The sequence below is a fragment of the Bombus bifarius genome, unplaced genomic scaffold (assembly GCF_011952205.1).
Source record: "Bombus bifarius isolate JDL3187 unplaced genomic scaffold, Bbif_JDL3187 scf7180000008056, whole genome shotgun sequence".
NCBI lineage: Eukaryota > Metazoa > Arthropoda > Insecta > Hymenoptera > Apidae > Bombus > Bombus bifarius.
Window position 1 is genome coordinate 654,768 of NW_022884421.1, and position 13,187 is coordinate 667,954.

At 24.4% G+C, this 13,187-nt stretch overlaps 5 protein-coding genes across 10 annotated transcripts; 3 read left to right on the top strand and 2 right to left on the bottom strand.

The window, feature by feature from the left end:
- The first annotated feature begins 26 nt into the window (after positions 1-26).
- Positions 27-1,899, top strand: LOC117208107 (40S ribosomal protein S7). 2 transcript variants are annotated; one of them, XM_033448970.1, is made up of 5 exons: positions 27-101; positions 465-635; positions 924-1,105; positions 1,485-1,635; positions 1,788-1,899. In XM_033448970.1, exons 2-5 carry the CDS (start codon positions 465-467, stop codon positions 1,863-1,865), a joined length of 582 nt encoding a protein of 193 aa, XP_033304861.1. In that variant the 5' UTR covers positions 27-101; the 3' UTR covers positions 1,866-1,899. The 2 variants fall into 2 exon arrangements, with proteins under 2 accessions (XP_033304861.1, XP_033304862.1); XM_033448971.1 differs by lacking the exon at positions 27-101 and adding an exon at positions 109-277.
- A 292-nt stretch (positions 1,900-2,191) lies between these two features.
- On the top strand, positions 2,192-4,852 carry LOC117208106 (PSME3-interacting protein). Of its 3 annotated transcripts, none has more exons than XM_033448968.1 (7): positions 2,192-2,253; positions 2,785-2,847; positions 3,240-3,342; positions 3,611-3,709; positions 3,822-4,041; positions 4,217-4,281; positions 4,439-4,852. In XM_033448968.1, exons 3-7 carry the CDS (start codon positions 3,246-3,248, stop codon positions 4,750-4,752), a joined length of 795 nt encoding a protein of 264 aa, XP_033304859.1. In that variant the 5' UTR covers positions 2,192-2,253; positions 2,785-2,847; positions 3,240-3,245; the 3' UTR covers positions 4,753-4,852. The 3 variants fall into 3 exon arrangements, with proteins under 3 accessions (XP_033304859.1, XP_033304857.1, XP_033304858.1); XM_033448966.1 differs by having other exon boundaries at positions 2,197-2,253; positions 2,670-2,847; XM_033448967.1 differs by having other exon boundaries at positions 2,198-2,253; positions 2,739-2,847.
- Positions 4,853-6,757: 1,905 nt separating this feature from the next.
- LOC117208105 (probable E3 ubiquitin-protein ligase bre1) lies at positions 6,758-8,913 on the bottom strand. Of its 2 annotated transcripts, XM_033448965.1 has the most exons (3): positions 8,798-8,913; positions 8,567-8,700; positions 6,758-8,302 (listed from the first exon to the last, which is right to left on the bottom strand). In XM_033448965.1, the coding sequence occupies exons 2-3, from the start codon at positions 8,669-8,671 to the stop codon at positions 6,887-6,889; spliced, it is 1,521 nt and encodes a 506-aa protein (XP_033304856.1). In that variant the 5' UTR covers positions 8,672-8,700; positions 8,798-8,913; the 3' UTR covers positions 6,758-6,886. The 2 variants fall into 2 exon arrangements, with proteins under 2 accessions (XP_033304856.1, XP_033304855.1); XM_033448964.1 differs by lacking the exon at positions 8,798-8,913 and having other exon boundaries at positions 8,567-8,707.
- LOC117208108 (cyclin-dependent kinases regulatory subunit-like) lies at positions 8,706-10,320 on the top strand. Of its 2 annotated transcripts, none has more exons than XM_033448972.1 (3): positions 8,706-9,027; positions 9,384-9,538; positions 9,622-10,320. In XM_033448972.1, the coding sequence occupies exons 1-3, from the start codon at positions 8,969-8,971 to the stop codon at positions 9,720-9,722; spliced, it is 315 nt and encodes a 104-aa protein (XP_033304863.1). In that variant the 5' UTR covers positions 8,706-8,968; the 3' UTR covers positions 9,723-10,320. The 2 variants fall into 2 exon arrangements, with proteins under 2 accessions (XP_033304863.1, XP_033304864.1); XM_033448973.1 differs by having other exon boundaries at positions 9,384-9,511.
- Positions 10,321-11,066: 746 nt separating this feature from the next.
- Positions 11,067-12,310, bottom strand: LOC117208112 (cytochrome c oxidase subunit 5B, mitochondrial-like). The gene is made up of 3 exons (XM_033448980.1): positions 12,091-12,310; positions 11,866-11,939; positions 11,067-11,350 (listed from the first exon to the last, which is right to left on the bottom strand). Exons 1-3 carry the CDS (start codon positions 12,179-12,181, stop codon positions 11,138-11,140), a joined length of 378 nt encoding a protein of 125 aa, XP_033304871.1. The 5' UTR covers positions 12,182-12,310; the 3' UTR covers positions 11,067-11,137.
- Between the last annotated feature and the right edge of the window lie 877 nt (positions 12,311-13,187).

Sequence of the window (13,187 nt, forward strand, 5' to 3'; positions counted from 1 at the left end):
ATAATACAATAGAAATATAGAGACATTTTGTGCGCAGAACAGTTGGCATTTCTATCTGAGGACATATTGGATCTTTTTCACGCGGTGCGGATATCGTTAAGGTATAAGGTCGAGTTACAGTTTAATTTTTAGTTAAAAACGAAGTTAAAATGAATTAGATAACGTTAAATGATACTTTGCATGTTATTCACAACATAACGATGTGTCAGACGAAGTAATATTTTTCCTCGGATCGTATATATAAGATGTGATAAAATTGGATTTTATTGGATACAATGTACTTATTTGACAGCATATCGTAGTTTGTAGCATTTAACTTTAAAATTATATTTTTGTCTACATCATGTTTCAAATAAAATTTATATTCTATAATTAAAATTATCATTAAATAAAATAACTATGTAAGACTTATAAAGTATCAGTGTATAAACAAGAAGAAATCTTAACCTCAAAATATTTTTCAGATGTTCACAGCAAACGCTAAAATAATAAAAAGTGGCGGGGCCGAACCTGATGCGTTCGAAGCCAGCATTTCCCAAGCTCTGCTGGAACTGGAAATGAATAGTGATTTAAAATCGCAATTAAGAGAACTTTATATCACTAAAGCACGTGAAATAGAAACTAATAATAAAAAGGTAAAAATGACATGTTATTTTGCACAATTACTTTTCAATTGCTGCATCTATATAACTTAATTTTGATTTAGTATCTATTTAGCAGCTAATACTGATAATATTAATTAATTAATTATAAATCTAAACTGATTATATTCAAAAACTATATAATAAGCAATATTTATAATTCATTACTTTTTTTCATTACAAATAACAGAACAGCCTATTAGATACGTATAATGCTTGAAATTAAAATTTTGATTTTAAATGTATGATAATATATATAAAGTAAATTAATACTTGTTCTAGTGCATTATTATATATGTACCTATGCCAAAGTTGAAGGCATTTCAAAAAATCCAAACGAGACTTGTACGTGAACTAGAAAAGAAATTTTCTGGAAAGCATGTGATGTTTGTTGGAGAACGTAAAATTTTGCCCAAACCAACAAGAAAAACACGTACTAAGAATAAGCAAAAGAGACCTAGAAGGTATGTTATATTATTACTAAAAATATTAATAGAGTATACTATATACAGGGTGGTTGGTAACTGGTGGTACAAGTGGAAAGGGGGTGATTCTACACGAAAAAAGAAGTCGAGAATATAGAATAAAAATTTTTCGTTTGAGGCTTTGTTTTCGAGAAGATCGACTTTGAATTTTCGCTCGGTACGCATGCACTTTATCACGTCTCGTTATAACGGATCTCACTGTAGATCGTTGTCTCGATGGAAAAATTAAAAAAAAAAATTTTTCTATATTTTCGACTTTTTTTTTCGCGTAGAATCACCCCCTTTCCGCTTGTACCACCAGTTACCAACCACCCTGTATATATTACTGTATAAACAAATAAGTAAATGTATTTTCCAGCCGTACCTTAACTGCAGTGTATGATGCATTATTAGAGGATTTAGTGTACCCTGTAGAGATTGTTGGAAAACGCATCAGAATTAAACTTGATGGAACACAGCTTATTAAAGTTCATTTAGATAAAAATGAGCAAACAAACATTGAACACAAGGTAAATACATCTTTAATGATAAATGTTCCTGTAATGTACCGTATTTTATATTTCATTTTTATTTGTGCAAGTGACAAATATAAATTACTCATATTTGTATTCTCTAATGGCAATTAATATAAGGTATTTAATGCAACATTTTCATTTACTAGGTTGATACTTTTGCTGCTGTCTATAAGAAACTAACAGGCCGGGATGTAACATTTGAATTCCCAGAAACTTATGTATGATTTGTTTAAAGAATAAAAATATTTGAAATACTTTTCTTCGCAGATTGTTATTTTCCCATTTTGAGTTCATGAAATTTGTGATATTCATCATCAAAATTTAACATATTTGTTATGTAACATATTGTGTTATAATTTCAATTGTGAAACAAAAGTTGAATAGTATATTGTATATCTATTTTCTTCAGATTAGTACAAAATACGAAAAGTTTAAAAACCACAAAATTATAAATATATAAACTTAGTCATTTATATTTTACATAGATACATCTAAGTGTGCGTATATGTTATACTCATAATGTTTCACGCATGCGCACGAAATGTTGGAGTACCTAAGTACGAGCAGTTAATGTGCAGTGTTTTAAGCTCGAGCGTCGTTTTCGTGACATAGGTTGATAGGATAATATAAAACATTGTTCAATGCGGTTTTGATTGTATAAATAAGAGATCTATTTATAAGAAAATATTCAACGTATATAACTCTGTAATTTTATAATTGTTTAAGTTTAAATCTAGAACTTAACCTACATATCTTTTAGAAAATATTAAATATGTATTTATCTTTAATCACGAATTTTAAACATTATTAATTTTATCTATACACTAAGAATATTTTAACTAAATGAAAAGGTCGTTAACATTTCGTAACAACTTGTTAATTAACGAATTTGAAAAAAAGAAATTTTTCGTGTTTAAAATTTAGAGTGCCAAATATTCCTAGAAAAATGTTAATGTTTTAATATTACACTTAATCTTAACACTTAATCATTAACACTTAATCTAATGTTTAAAATTCTTAATTTAAAGTACTGAATATCAAAGCCTTCAAAAAATTGTATTAAAGAAATTTTATTTTAACATTTACGTTATGATAAGGAGTGGATAACTAATTATAAATGTTGAATGTTTATAAAAACTTTAGAAACACTGAAAATATATAGTTCTTGTGCTATTACTCTGTCAAAGTTTAGTATACATAAGAGTGGTAAGTATTAATATAAGTATTCTAAGTATGTATAGTATATAACATTACTGATTTTATTTTCTTTTCCACTTTTTTATATATTCAAAAGTTTTATTTTTATGCATTTATTCTTTAATTTCATTCTTTGAAAAGTGATATTCGCATTTTTGTTTCTTCATAAAATTTATAATCAAATAATGTTTTCTTATATAATATTCGCTATTTAATTTTATTAAAACATTATGATAAAAAATAATAATAATCATTATATTTGTTGAATATATATTATAATTAATAAGAAATTGAACAATTAATTACTGTTTTCTATATATTGTTATGTCAGCTATTAATTATAGCAAATAAATAATCAATGCTTTGTGTATATGTAATTTTTGTTCAATTTTTTTTTCTAGATCATTATGAGTTCAGGATTTATATCAGAAGCTGAAATTGCAGAACAGCGAAGAATACGACAAGAAGAATGGGAACGTGTACGAACTGCAGACCAACCATTAGGTCATTCTCATATTTTCATTTTATATGTATATATTATATCTCAGCTATCTTCTATAATAGTAATATTTATTTAATTAAAAGCTGCAATATGTATAAAATTAATTAAGATATCTAGTTCTTGTCTTTATTGTTTTTACAAATGAATGATTTAAATTGTAACTATAATAATGTGACCTAATTGCAATTATTCATGCTTATATTTTTTACTTATTTTCTTAATTATTAATTATTATAAAAGTATCACATATATGTTTTCTGATTTTTATAGAAGCTCCAGAAGAAACATATGATACAAGATCTTTATATGAACGATTACAAGAACAAAAAAATAAAAGAGATGCAGAATATGAGGAAGCACATAAGTTGAGTAAGTTAACAATTTTAGAATGTATGTAATTATACATAAAATCATGCATGTTCCTTTATAAGTTTTAATTATATGTTTCATTGTGTTATGTAATTACTTTTTTCATTCACAGAAAATATGATAAAAGGTTTAGATGATGATGAAGTAGAATTTTTGGATTTGGTGGATAGAACAAAATTAGAAGAAGAGCGTAAAAAAAATCTTGAAGAAGAAAAAGAAATGCGAGATTTCAAAGCTGCTGTTGCTTCATTACAAGAAAAATCCTTAAATGAAAAATTAAAACAAGAATTAAAAAATCCTCAAATTGTAAATAAAAATATTTCTTCTGGAAGGTAATATATTACTTCATCTAATGCAACTTTAATAAGCATGACTCATTTTTGCAATATTATATCTTCAATATTATAAAATTGATAACATGATATTTAATAAATATTTTTAATTGTTCATTTCTATTATTATGTTTATATTTTGTAATGTTAAGAAATATATTTTTTTTCCTTGTAGTCGTACTTCGCAATTAAAATTATTAGCTGGTGTTGTAGTTAAACGTCCTGAAAAACAAAAAGAAGGTAAATAAAAATTTAATGTCATCTTTATAAATTATTTAATTATTATGCGAAAATGATAATTATATTCAGAATAATTGAAGATTGTGAATAGTACATAAAAAGACTTTAATACTTAGTATCCTAATTTGAATATTATTTTAATATTGTATTTATGTAGATCTTGCACGGGGTGTTAAAAGAAAATCATCTGATGAAAGCAAAGACACATCAAAGAAAGAAGATTGTGAACTAAATGAACAAATAATAGCTGAATGCGAACCCGCATTCAAAACTGATACTTTAGAACATAAAAATATAACAAATGAAATTGGCATGAAGTGTATTGGAATTTTGCCTGGCCTTGGCACTTACGAAGATTCTAGTGATAGTGAATGTAGTTCAGATACAGATCAAGATCCGGAACCAAATCATTCCAAATACGATCTATTAGGTCGAAAAATAAAAATTTTGAAAGATAAAGAAAAAAGCTGAATGCAAAGTATTTACAATCGCCTTTTTATTCATAGGTAACAATCATTTTATTTTGCAATTTACTGTAATTGTACAATATAAATATATTTTTTGCAATAATTTTGCTGCATATTTTACTTTCACTTTCACTCTGTTCTGATTTCATATATTATGTAATCTGACTTCATTGCATTATTGCAATCTTTTAAAAAATATATTATATTGTATAACATACTTGTTTCCTTTTCATCGCTCATTGTAAACATCTCAAAATTCTGTTGCAATTATTCCGTCATCAATTCATAATTGTGAAAATAGAAAAATACTTACTACATTTAATAGCAATTACTCTTTGAATTACTTTATTATTACTCTTTAAAAACATTCATTTAAATATTATATTCATTAGATAATTGACTACCTAGACTATAAACTACATGTGACAATTTCTTTCATTTAGAATATTTTCAAAATGTATTGTGTACAATTATAATACCTTGAAACAATCACAGCATGGCAGTACTCACTATATTAAAAAGACCATTTTTATTAAATATATTGTCGTGACAATTTATGCATAAACTGTATTATATTGTAACATACATTATATACATAAAACAAATAGAAAATATCAGGACATATTATTTATGTCGAAATATGTTTAAAAAACAATATTTATGTTATATTCCCTCCTTTTTTAAGTGATACGAAAGAATAATAAAATGATTCTAGTACAGTTATCTAAAATAAACATTTTTTACGTGGATTGCAAGAGATAAGAAGTGATTTCTTTACTTTAGGATTATATAAAAATACAATTATTTTTATACTAAAATTTTCAAATTATTTAAATAGAATGATATCATATATTTATAAAATGTATTATGTAATTAGTCATAAAGACTATTATAATACTTATAATGCATATATTTAAATATACCATGTGTTGCATAATAAAGCTGTGTGCCTATGTATAGTAAATATCTGTAAAATATATAATATTCCCATACTACATTAATTATACAGAGTGACCCAGCTAAATGTGATCACCTAAATATTTGTCTTATTTATTGTTGTATGTATATATAACAGTGAAAATGGAAATAGATTTCTTCACAGTTCCTTTTTTTACAAGCTTCCAAGATCATCACCACTTTTTCTGTATAGAACCATATATTTATTTTTCAGTACTATTATAAAGCATGAAAAAACTAATTTAACAAATCTAATAATCATACTGTTCCCGTCATTTATTCTTACAATATTTACAGCTGAAGTGTATATATATTAACATTTAATTATGTTCACGCAACAGGTGGCAAAATTACAAAATTCAAATTTCTTGGCTCTTAGACAGAATTGTTCAATTTTTGAAGGCTTAAATGAAAGTTTAGAATAAATAATATAAATTCGTTTAAAAATAAAATTTATTTAGAATAAATAAATTAAATAACTGAATAAAGAATTAATTGGGATTAGTTTACAGAGATTTAGTACAGAACATTATTGATGCACAGAACATAATTTAATTTTTACTAATAATTAAAGAAATATAAATATTAAAATAATTATATAAAATGAGTGCATATAATATTTATATATAATACTTACTTAAAATGAAATCTACAACCTTGAGAAACAACATAATATTTAAGGAGTGTTAAAATTGCTGGGAAGATTGAATTGAACACAGTGCATTTTGTTAAATTTTAAAATGATTTATTTTACTTTCATTTTTCTCTTCATTTGTTTTGTTAATTTTTGTTGTATTTTTTACAATATAAAGAAATCTTATCTTTATATAACCCCTAATAATTATATTTATCAAGTCCTCCTTGTGATTGGTAAATATTTCTTGTTTTAAATATTGTATGCAATTTGTACATGATAGTTTTTGTATCTTTCTTAAAGCAAAGCCAGTCATATATTGTAAGACATTAGAGGTATACAAAGAAATACAAAGTGTCTAAATACCAATCAAGTGAACATAATTAACACAAGTCTATTTATAAAAATTATTCTATAATTCCAGTTTAAAATTACAATCAGTAACAATTTTTCATTTCCATAAATAAACAAGATTCTAGTTATATAATAGGACTGTATAATATTGTTTAGATAAACTAAATACAATTAATTATAGTATATCATTAATCTAGATCAATAGAGATTCTATCCAGTCATCGTTTATATTTTCAGAAATACTATAATCATTACATATAAGCTCTTCCAAAACAGTATCTATATTTACACTAGCATTGACTGCTGCAGTATCAGATTCTATAGTTTCCTGATTTGATAAGGACGTTACAGATTTATCAAGTTGATTTTGTACGCAAGTAGCACTCACATTTGAAATTATTTCTGGTGAATCATTTTTTACTTGTTGAACTTGTATCTTCATATTTGAAGAATAAGACTTATCAAGTTCATTCGATACACAAATAGCACTTTCATTTGAAATTGGTTTTGGTTCTGGTGAATCATTTTCTATCTTTTGAATTTGTGTCTTCACATTAGAAAAATTATCTTTGCTATTATTAGTATTGCTGGAACTATTTGATTCCAGCTTTTTCTTAATTGCACTAAAATTGAATTTCTCATATATTTTACCACTACTTATATTCCGTTTTACAACTGTACTTTTCACTTCGAAACTGTTTGGTTTTGTATTATTACTTTTATAACTATCTAGTTGTGTATTAGCTATTACTGTTTCAGGAGCTGTAGAACATAGTGGAATTTCAAATGACAATGTGATAGGTGGTAAACCATCTATTTCCATTGTAGTTATATTTAAATTAGGTTTTAATATATTTTCATTATTTCCACTTGGTTCTAAATTTGTTAATTCTTCAACTTCTGGTTTCAATTTAGATCCTGTAACATCTACAGATTCAACATCTAAAATTTTCTTCTTTGATTTTTGATGAACAGATTCTTCATTTCTTAACTTAACATTAGGGATCTGATTTCCTATTTTCATATTAGAAATAATAATATTTGTTTTTTCAATACTTGTTATTTTTGGTGCCTTTTTGACAGTATTCATACTTTTAACATTTTCTATGGAAATATCATTTTTTTCTTTAATATCTTCATTTAATAAATTTTTCCATTCATTCTCAAATTTTATATCTTCTATATTATCATTAATCGATTGTAATTTATTGCTATGTACATTACTTACAGTAGTTTCATTATTTAAAGTATTAGTATCGTTGTATTTTTCTTCAATATTAATGTTTGATATCATACTTGATTCTTTAAAAACAGAAATATGTGGATCATCAAAATTAGTATTTGAGTTTATTATATTTGAACTGTTATTTGTAGCATTAATATTCTCTGAAGGATGCATATCTAAATTATTGATAACTTCTTTTGGTATATGTTTGGTAGGTATTACAGGTGTAAAACATAATGGTAGCTTTGAAGGACTTGATGTCATAAGATTTTCTTTTAATCTTGGTGGTGTTGTTGGCTTATAATCATTCCAATAACAAGACCAGACTTTTCCTACTGTTCTCGGACAAAATACAAAATCTTCATATCCAAAAGGCCATACACACTAAAATAGGAAGTAATAGATTAATTTAATACAATAATAAAATGATAATAGATTGTTATGTACTTGTTTTTTATTTATATTTATATTTGTTGCAAATATGTTACAGATGAACAAATATATAATCACATTTATTCTATAAAGTTATTTTTGTTGTCACATATGAAGTTTTATATAAATAATGAAATATTACATTATAAAATATGTAACAGACGTTATATTTATAATAAAATATGTTTTAAATAAAAAAATTTATAAAAAGCTTACCTTTTCTTCTTCACATATCCACACAGCCTCTTGTAAATTAATTTGCAATAATTTTATTTTATTCTTAAGACCATTTTTCGAACACAATGGACATAAATCTTGCATTTTGTGATAATTATTAAAATTTTATTAATCTGTAATAATAAAATACATATTTTAGTATGTGTAGATTTCTCTTTTGAGTGAAACTAGAAGAGGGCGCATTTGTTTCTTAAACGTGTTTGTTACTACTTGTTGTAGCTTTTAAAAAACACCTTGTATCAAATTTATCTATCATTGAAATTTATTTGACGTCCTGGAAAACAAGGTTAAATTTATTATTGTACGCATATATACGATTGTTATGAAAACAAATTTTATAAAAGAAAGAAATTTTTATATCTTTATATCTTAATACTCAGAATGCCAGCTGATCAAATACAATACTCTGAAAAATACAACGATGATAAATATGAATATAGGTTTGTACGAAAGAGTAGTTAATTCATGTTAAAATATTATAAACCATTAAAGTATTAAAATTTACAAAGTATCTTTAACATATAACTTTATAAAATATATTAATTTTAATTTAATATATTTGATATATTTGGTTTTAATTTATCTATGCTTGACCTTACATTACATTATTTCATTTGAGTAAATATTTCAAATAATATATGTAGTAAAGGAAGAAATAATTTAGAACTAATTTACTGTTTGTAAGTAAAATAACAATTTTAATTATATAATATTTACATAATAATTAATTAAATAAATATAATTATAATAAGAATTAGTTTATAGCTATGGTTACTCAACATTTTTGTTTTTACAGGCATGTTATTTTGCCAGTTGATTTAGCAAGACATGTTCCAAAAACTCATCTTATGTCAGAAACAGAATGGAGAAATTTAGGAGTTCAACAAAGTCCAGGCTGGGTACATTACATGATGCATGTACCAGGTATAAAAATAGACATGCTTGTACATGGTGACTTATTAAAATATTAACACAATCTCATTTAGTTCAATTATAGTTAGTATAGTTTTCTATGTATATTTGTTACATTTTAGAACCACATGTACTACTGTTTCGTAGACCACGAACTGATGTTTTAACAAATACAAGAAACACCTCTTTTCAAAGGGAATATCAAAGTGTATATTGTGTTTAAAACAAATTTCTAGGAACTTTCAATACTATTTATAATAGATTCAAAGCATAATAAGTTAATACAAGTTAGCATAATTATACAATTCATGTAGAAGAATTATAGAATTCTTGTGGAATTTTTATAGAACATACTGTCATGTATGTAATTTTGTGCGTAAGAAAGAAACTTATAATGTTTCGTATGCTTAAGTCAAATATGTACAATTAATATTTATAAAATCTATAACAATATAGAGGTAATTACTGTACAGAATACAAAATGAATTCTACATAATAGTATGTTCATTAGTTTGATCTTTGTATAATATTAAGTAATCTTTTTTATGGTTGTGAATTTGAAAATGCAGTACCTATATATAAATCTAAAACTACATTGAGACTGTGATAAATTTATAAATATTGAAATTCGCTATTTTTACAATATACAATATAGAAAAGAAATTTCATATATTTATATAACTTTTACAATACTTCACAATCATAAAATTTATATTTACAAATATACTAGTATATATGTAATCATGTAATAAATTAGATATTTTACACAGAATGTAATAGTATCCATCACATATCACTATTAAAATACATTTTCAAATATACCTTTAGTATTTTATTATTTATTGTTTTAAATTACTATATTTATATAAGTAACATAGCATAAATTAATATGTAATCTTACAATGCTACAAATGATTTAATGCATTTAATTAAATTTTGAAATAATGTAAACATAATATAGTTTTATGTATTATAAATAATGCAACATTAGATATATCATAAACTTCTATAAAAATTGCAAAATTAAATAATAAATGAGTTGTGACTTAAAATTCCATAAATTATAATCATGAGTATATAGCAAGGAAATATTTCTTAGATCTAAACAATCATAAATTGAAGTAATTGAATCATTGTACAATCTACACTTAATACTATTTAAATTGTTACATACAATTATTCAGAACTATATAATTGTTTATAAATTTAGATAATAGAAATTATAAAAGAATTTGTAGTAGAATTTATTAAAAAAAGGTAATAAGAAACACAAATCAGAAATTAATATGTTTAAAATATTTCTTATAGTATATACAGCTTCATATATTTCTTATATTTCTACAAATAAAATTTATAGAAAAATTGTTTTTAATATTTTCTAAAAAAACTAGTTCATAAGACCTTACATAGAAGTTAATTGAAAATGATAAAAATCTTAAAATAATGATGTTAAACATGATACAAGTTAGTAATAATTTACTATTCAATTTACTAACAATTTATTTGGAATTAAAGGATATATATAAGATGAAGATAGGATATAAGAAGGTAATAAATAAACACAATATTTAGTATATGATATTAATTCTATATTTTAAACAAATGACTAATAACAAGAATTGACATTAAATTAAAATCTTATCCTAAAGGAGCAACTTCAGTCAGTTTAAACCAATGACCACATTCACAGCGGCGTGGTTGACCTTCATGCAACCACATCCAATTCACGTGTGCAGTATCTTCTTCGCAAAGGCAACCAACAACACGACTTTTGAATGCACTTGGTACTAAATTTGGATTCTCCTTTGTGCTATCACGCAATATTTCTATGGCCTTCATATGATATGGATCCTGAAATAAGATAATAAATTATAAATAATAACAACTAATTAAAATATTGACAGGGAAGATAATCTATAATTCTTAACTTTCATGTATAATATTTTATTTTTATAATATACATGCAAAGATGCATTGTAAAATAATTTTAATATGTCTCACAAATATAAAAGATATATTCAATAAATATGAAAATATACTGATAAATTTATTTGTTCTAACTTACATTTTATGGGCCAAACTTGATTTTATTTAATTTAACAATTTTTCATATAGATATACATATATAATAACAATAGATTAAAGATTTACATCAGAATATGCACATCAAATTACTTTCTCTCTTACTAATTTTAATTTAATTTTTTAATCAACTTAATTTGTGATGAAGTTCAGAAGATAATTATAGTTTGCAAATAACATGAAAAATTTGATTTAAAAAATTTATTTTATAGAACATCTTATTAATATATGTAGATTTCGAAGTGTGACATTGATTCGAAAAATTATTGAATGTAGAAACTTACAAAATCGCCAGCGGCAGCAGCAAGCAACTCACGTTTTTCCAAACCCGTGGCTAGTTCTAGCGGATCGGGAAAAGCTGAAACAAGAATTTCGTTAGAAAATATTGAATTTTGTACTTAACATAAGTCAAAAATGATGTAAAATCAATAAACTATATTTTCATATTACGTAACAAAAAAACGCAACACACTTAAATAATTCTAATATTATTTAAAAGATTATATTACTGTCTTTCTTCTCTTTTGTATATCTCACAGCATCGCGGTAAAATTGTCGTCGACATGTTTGAAAAATAGTACGACTACATAACCATGCCATTTTGTAAGTTATACGTTATATGGTTAATACGTCGTCGAAGAGAAACGTCTCTTCAGAGCACAAACAATTCGTATGGTAGCAGCTGCAGAGTGTCAACCCTATCTTAACGATACTATCCGATCGATTAGTTAAGTTGATTACAGCGCCATATGACGACCTGCAGCGCTAAATTAAACGATGTAGTTTTATATAATTGTAGTTTTATGAAACTGGATATGTACCTTATATAATTTAACTTATTAATATTTTTATATAATTCGTAAATAAATATTATATTGCAAAATTATGAAAGGAAAAGAGAGAACGCGTATATCTATATACGTAGCTACTTTTTCTCATAGTTACTAGGCAGGGATTTTAAATACTATATAAAAATTTTAATAATTTTATGGTAAAAAGCATAATTATTTCCTAGTTTTTATAATCAATTAAACGTTCCATGTAGATTAATATACTTTATGGTATTGAAAGTTAACTTGAAACGGTCTCTTAGTTTATTTTATATTTCCCTGTATTTTTTATGTACCTAATTGTTTTGATTATCTTTTTTCTAAACGTATTTCTGAAATTTTAATATTATTCAAAAACTGTTAAAGATTTTGAAACATGAAATGTTAATTGTTATTGATACATTGCATAATTATATTTTTGTAGATGTTTATTTTGCAAATATATTTAAACAAAACGGGCAATCTTTTGAATATTCATTTACATTACTAAAATTGCAATAGAAAATAACGATATTAAAATATGTATAAAGATATTAATCGTTTAATAATTATTAAAGTTTCATATCTACATAACCTTACTCCCTTGTTTGAAGTAACATTTCACAAAAGGCAAGTCCACATTCCTTACATCTGATTGGCTATTGCAGTTAACTGATTATTACAGAAAAAGCGGTGCATTCTTTGATGACGTAATTTTTATTCTAAATATAAAACGAAGAATTAATATATAACCAGCAACACTGATGTGTGTATTTTCTTTAAAGTTTCATTTCAAA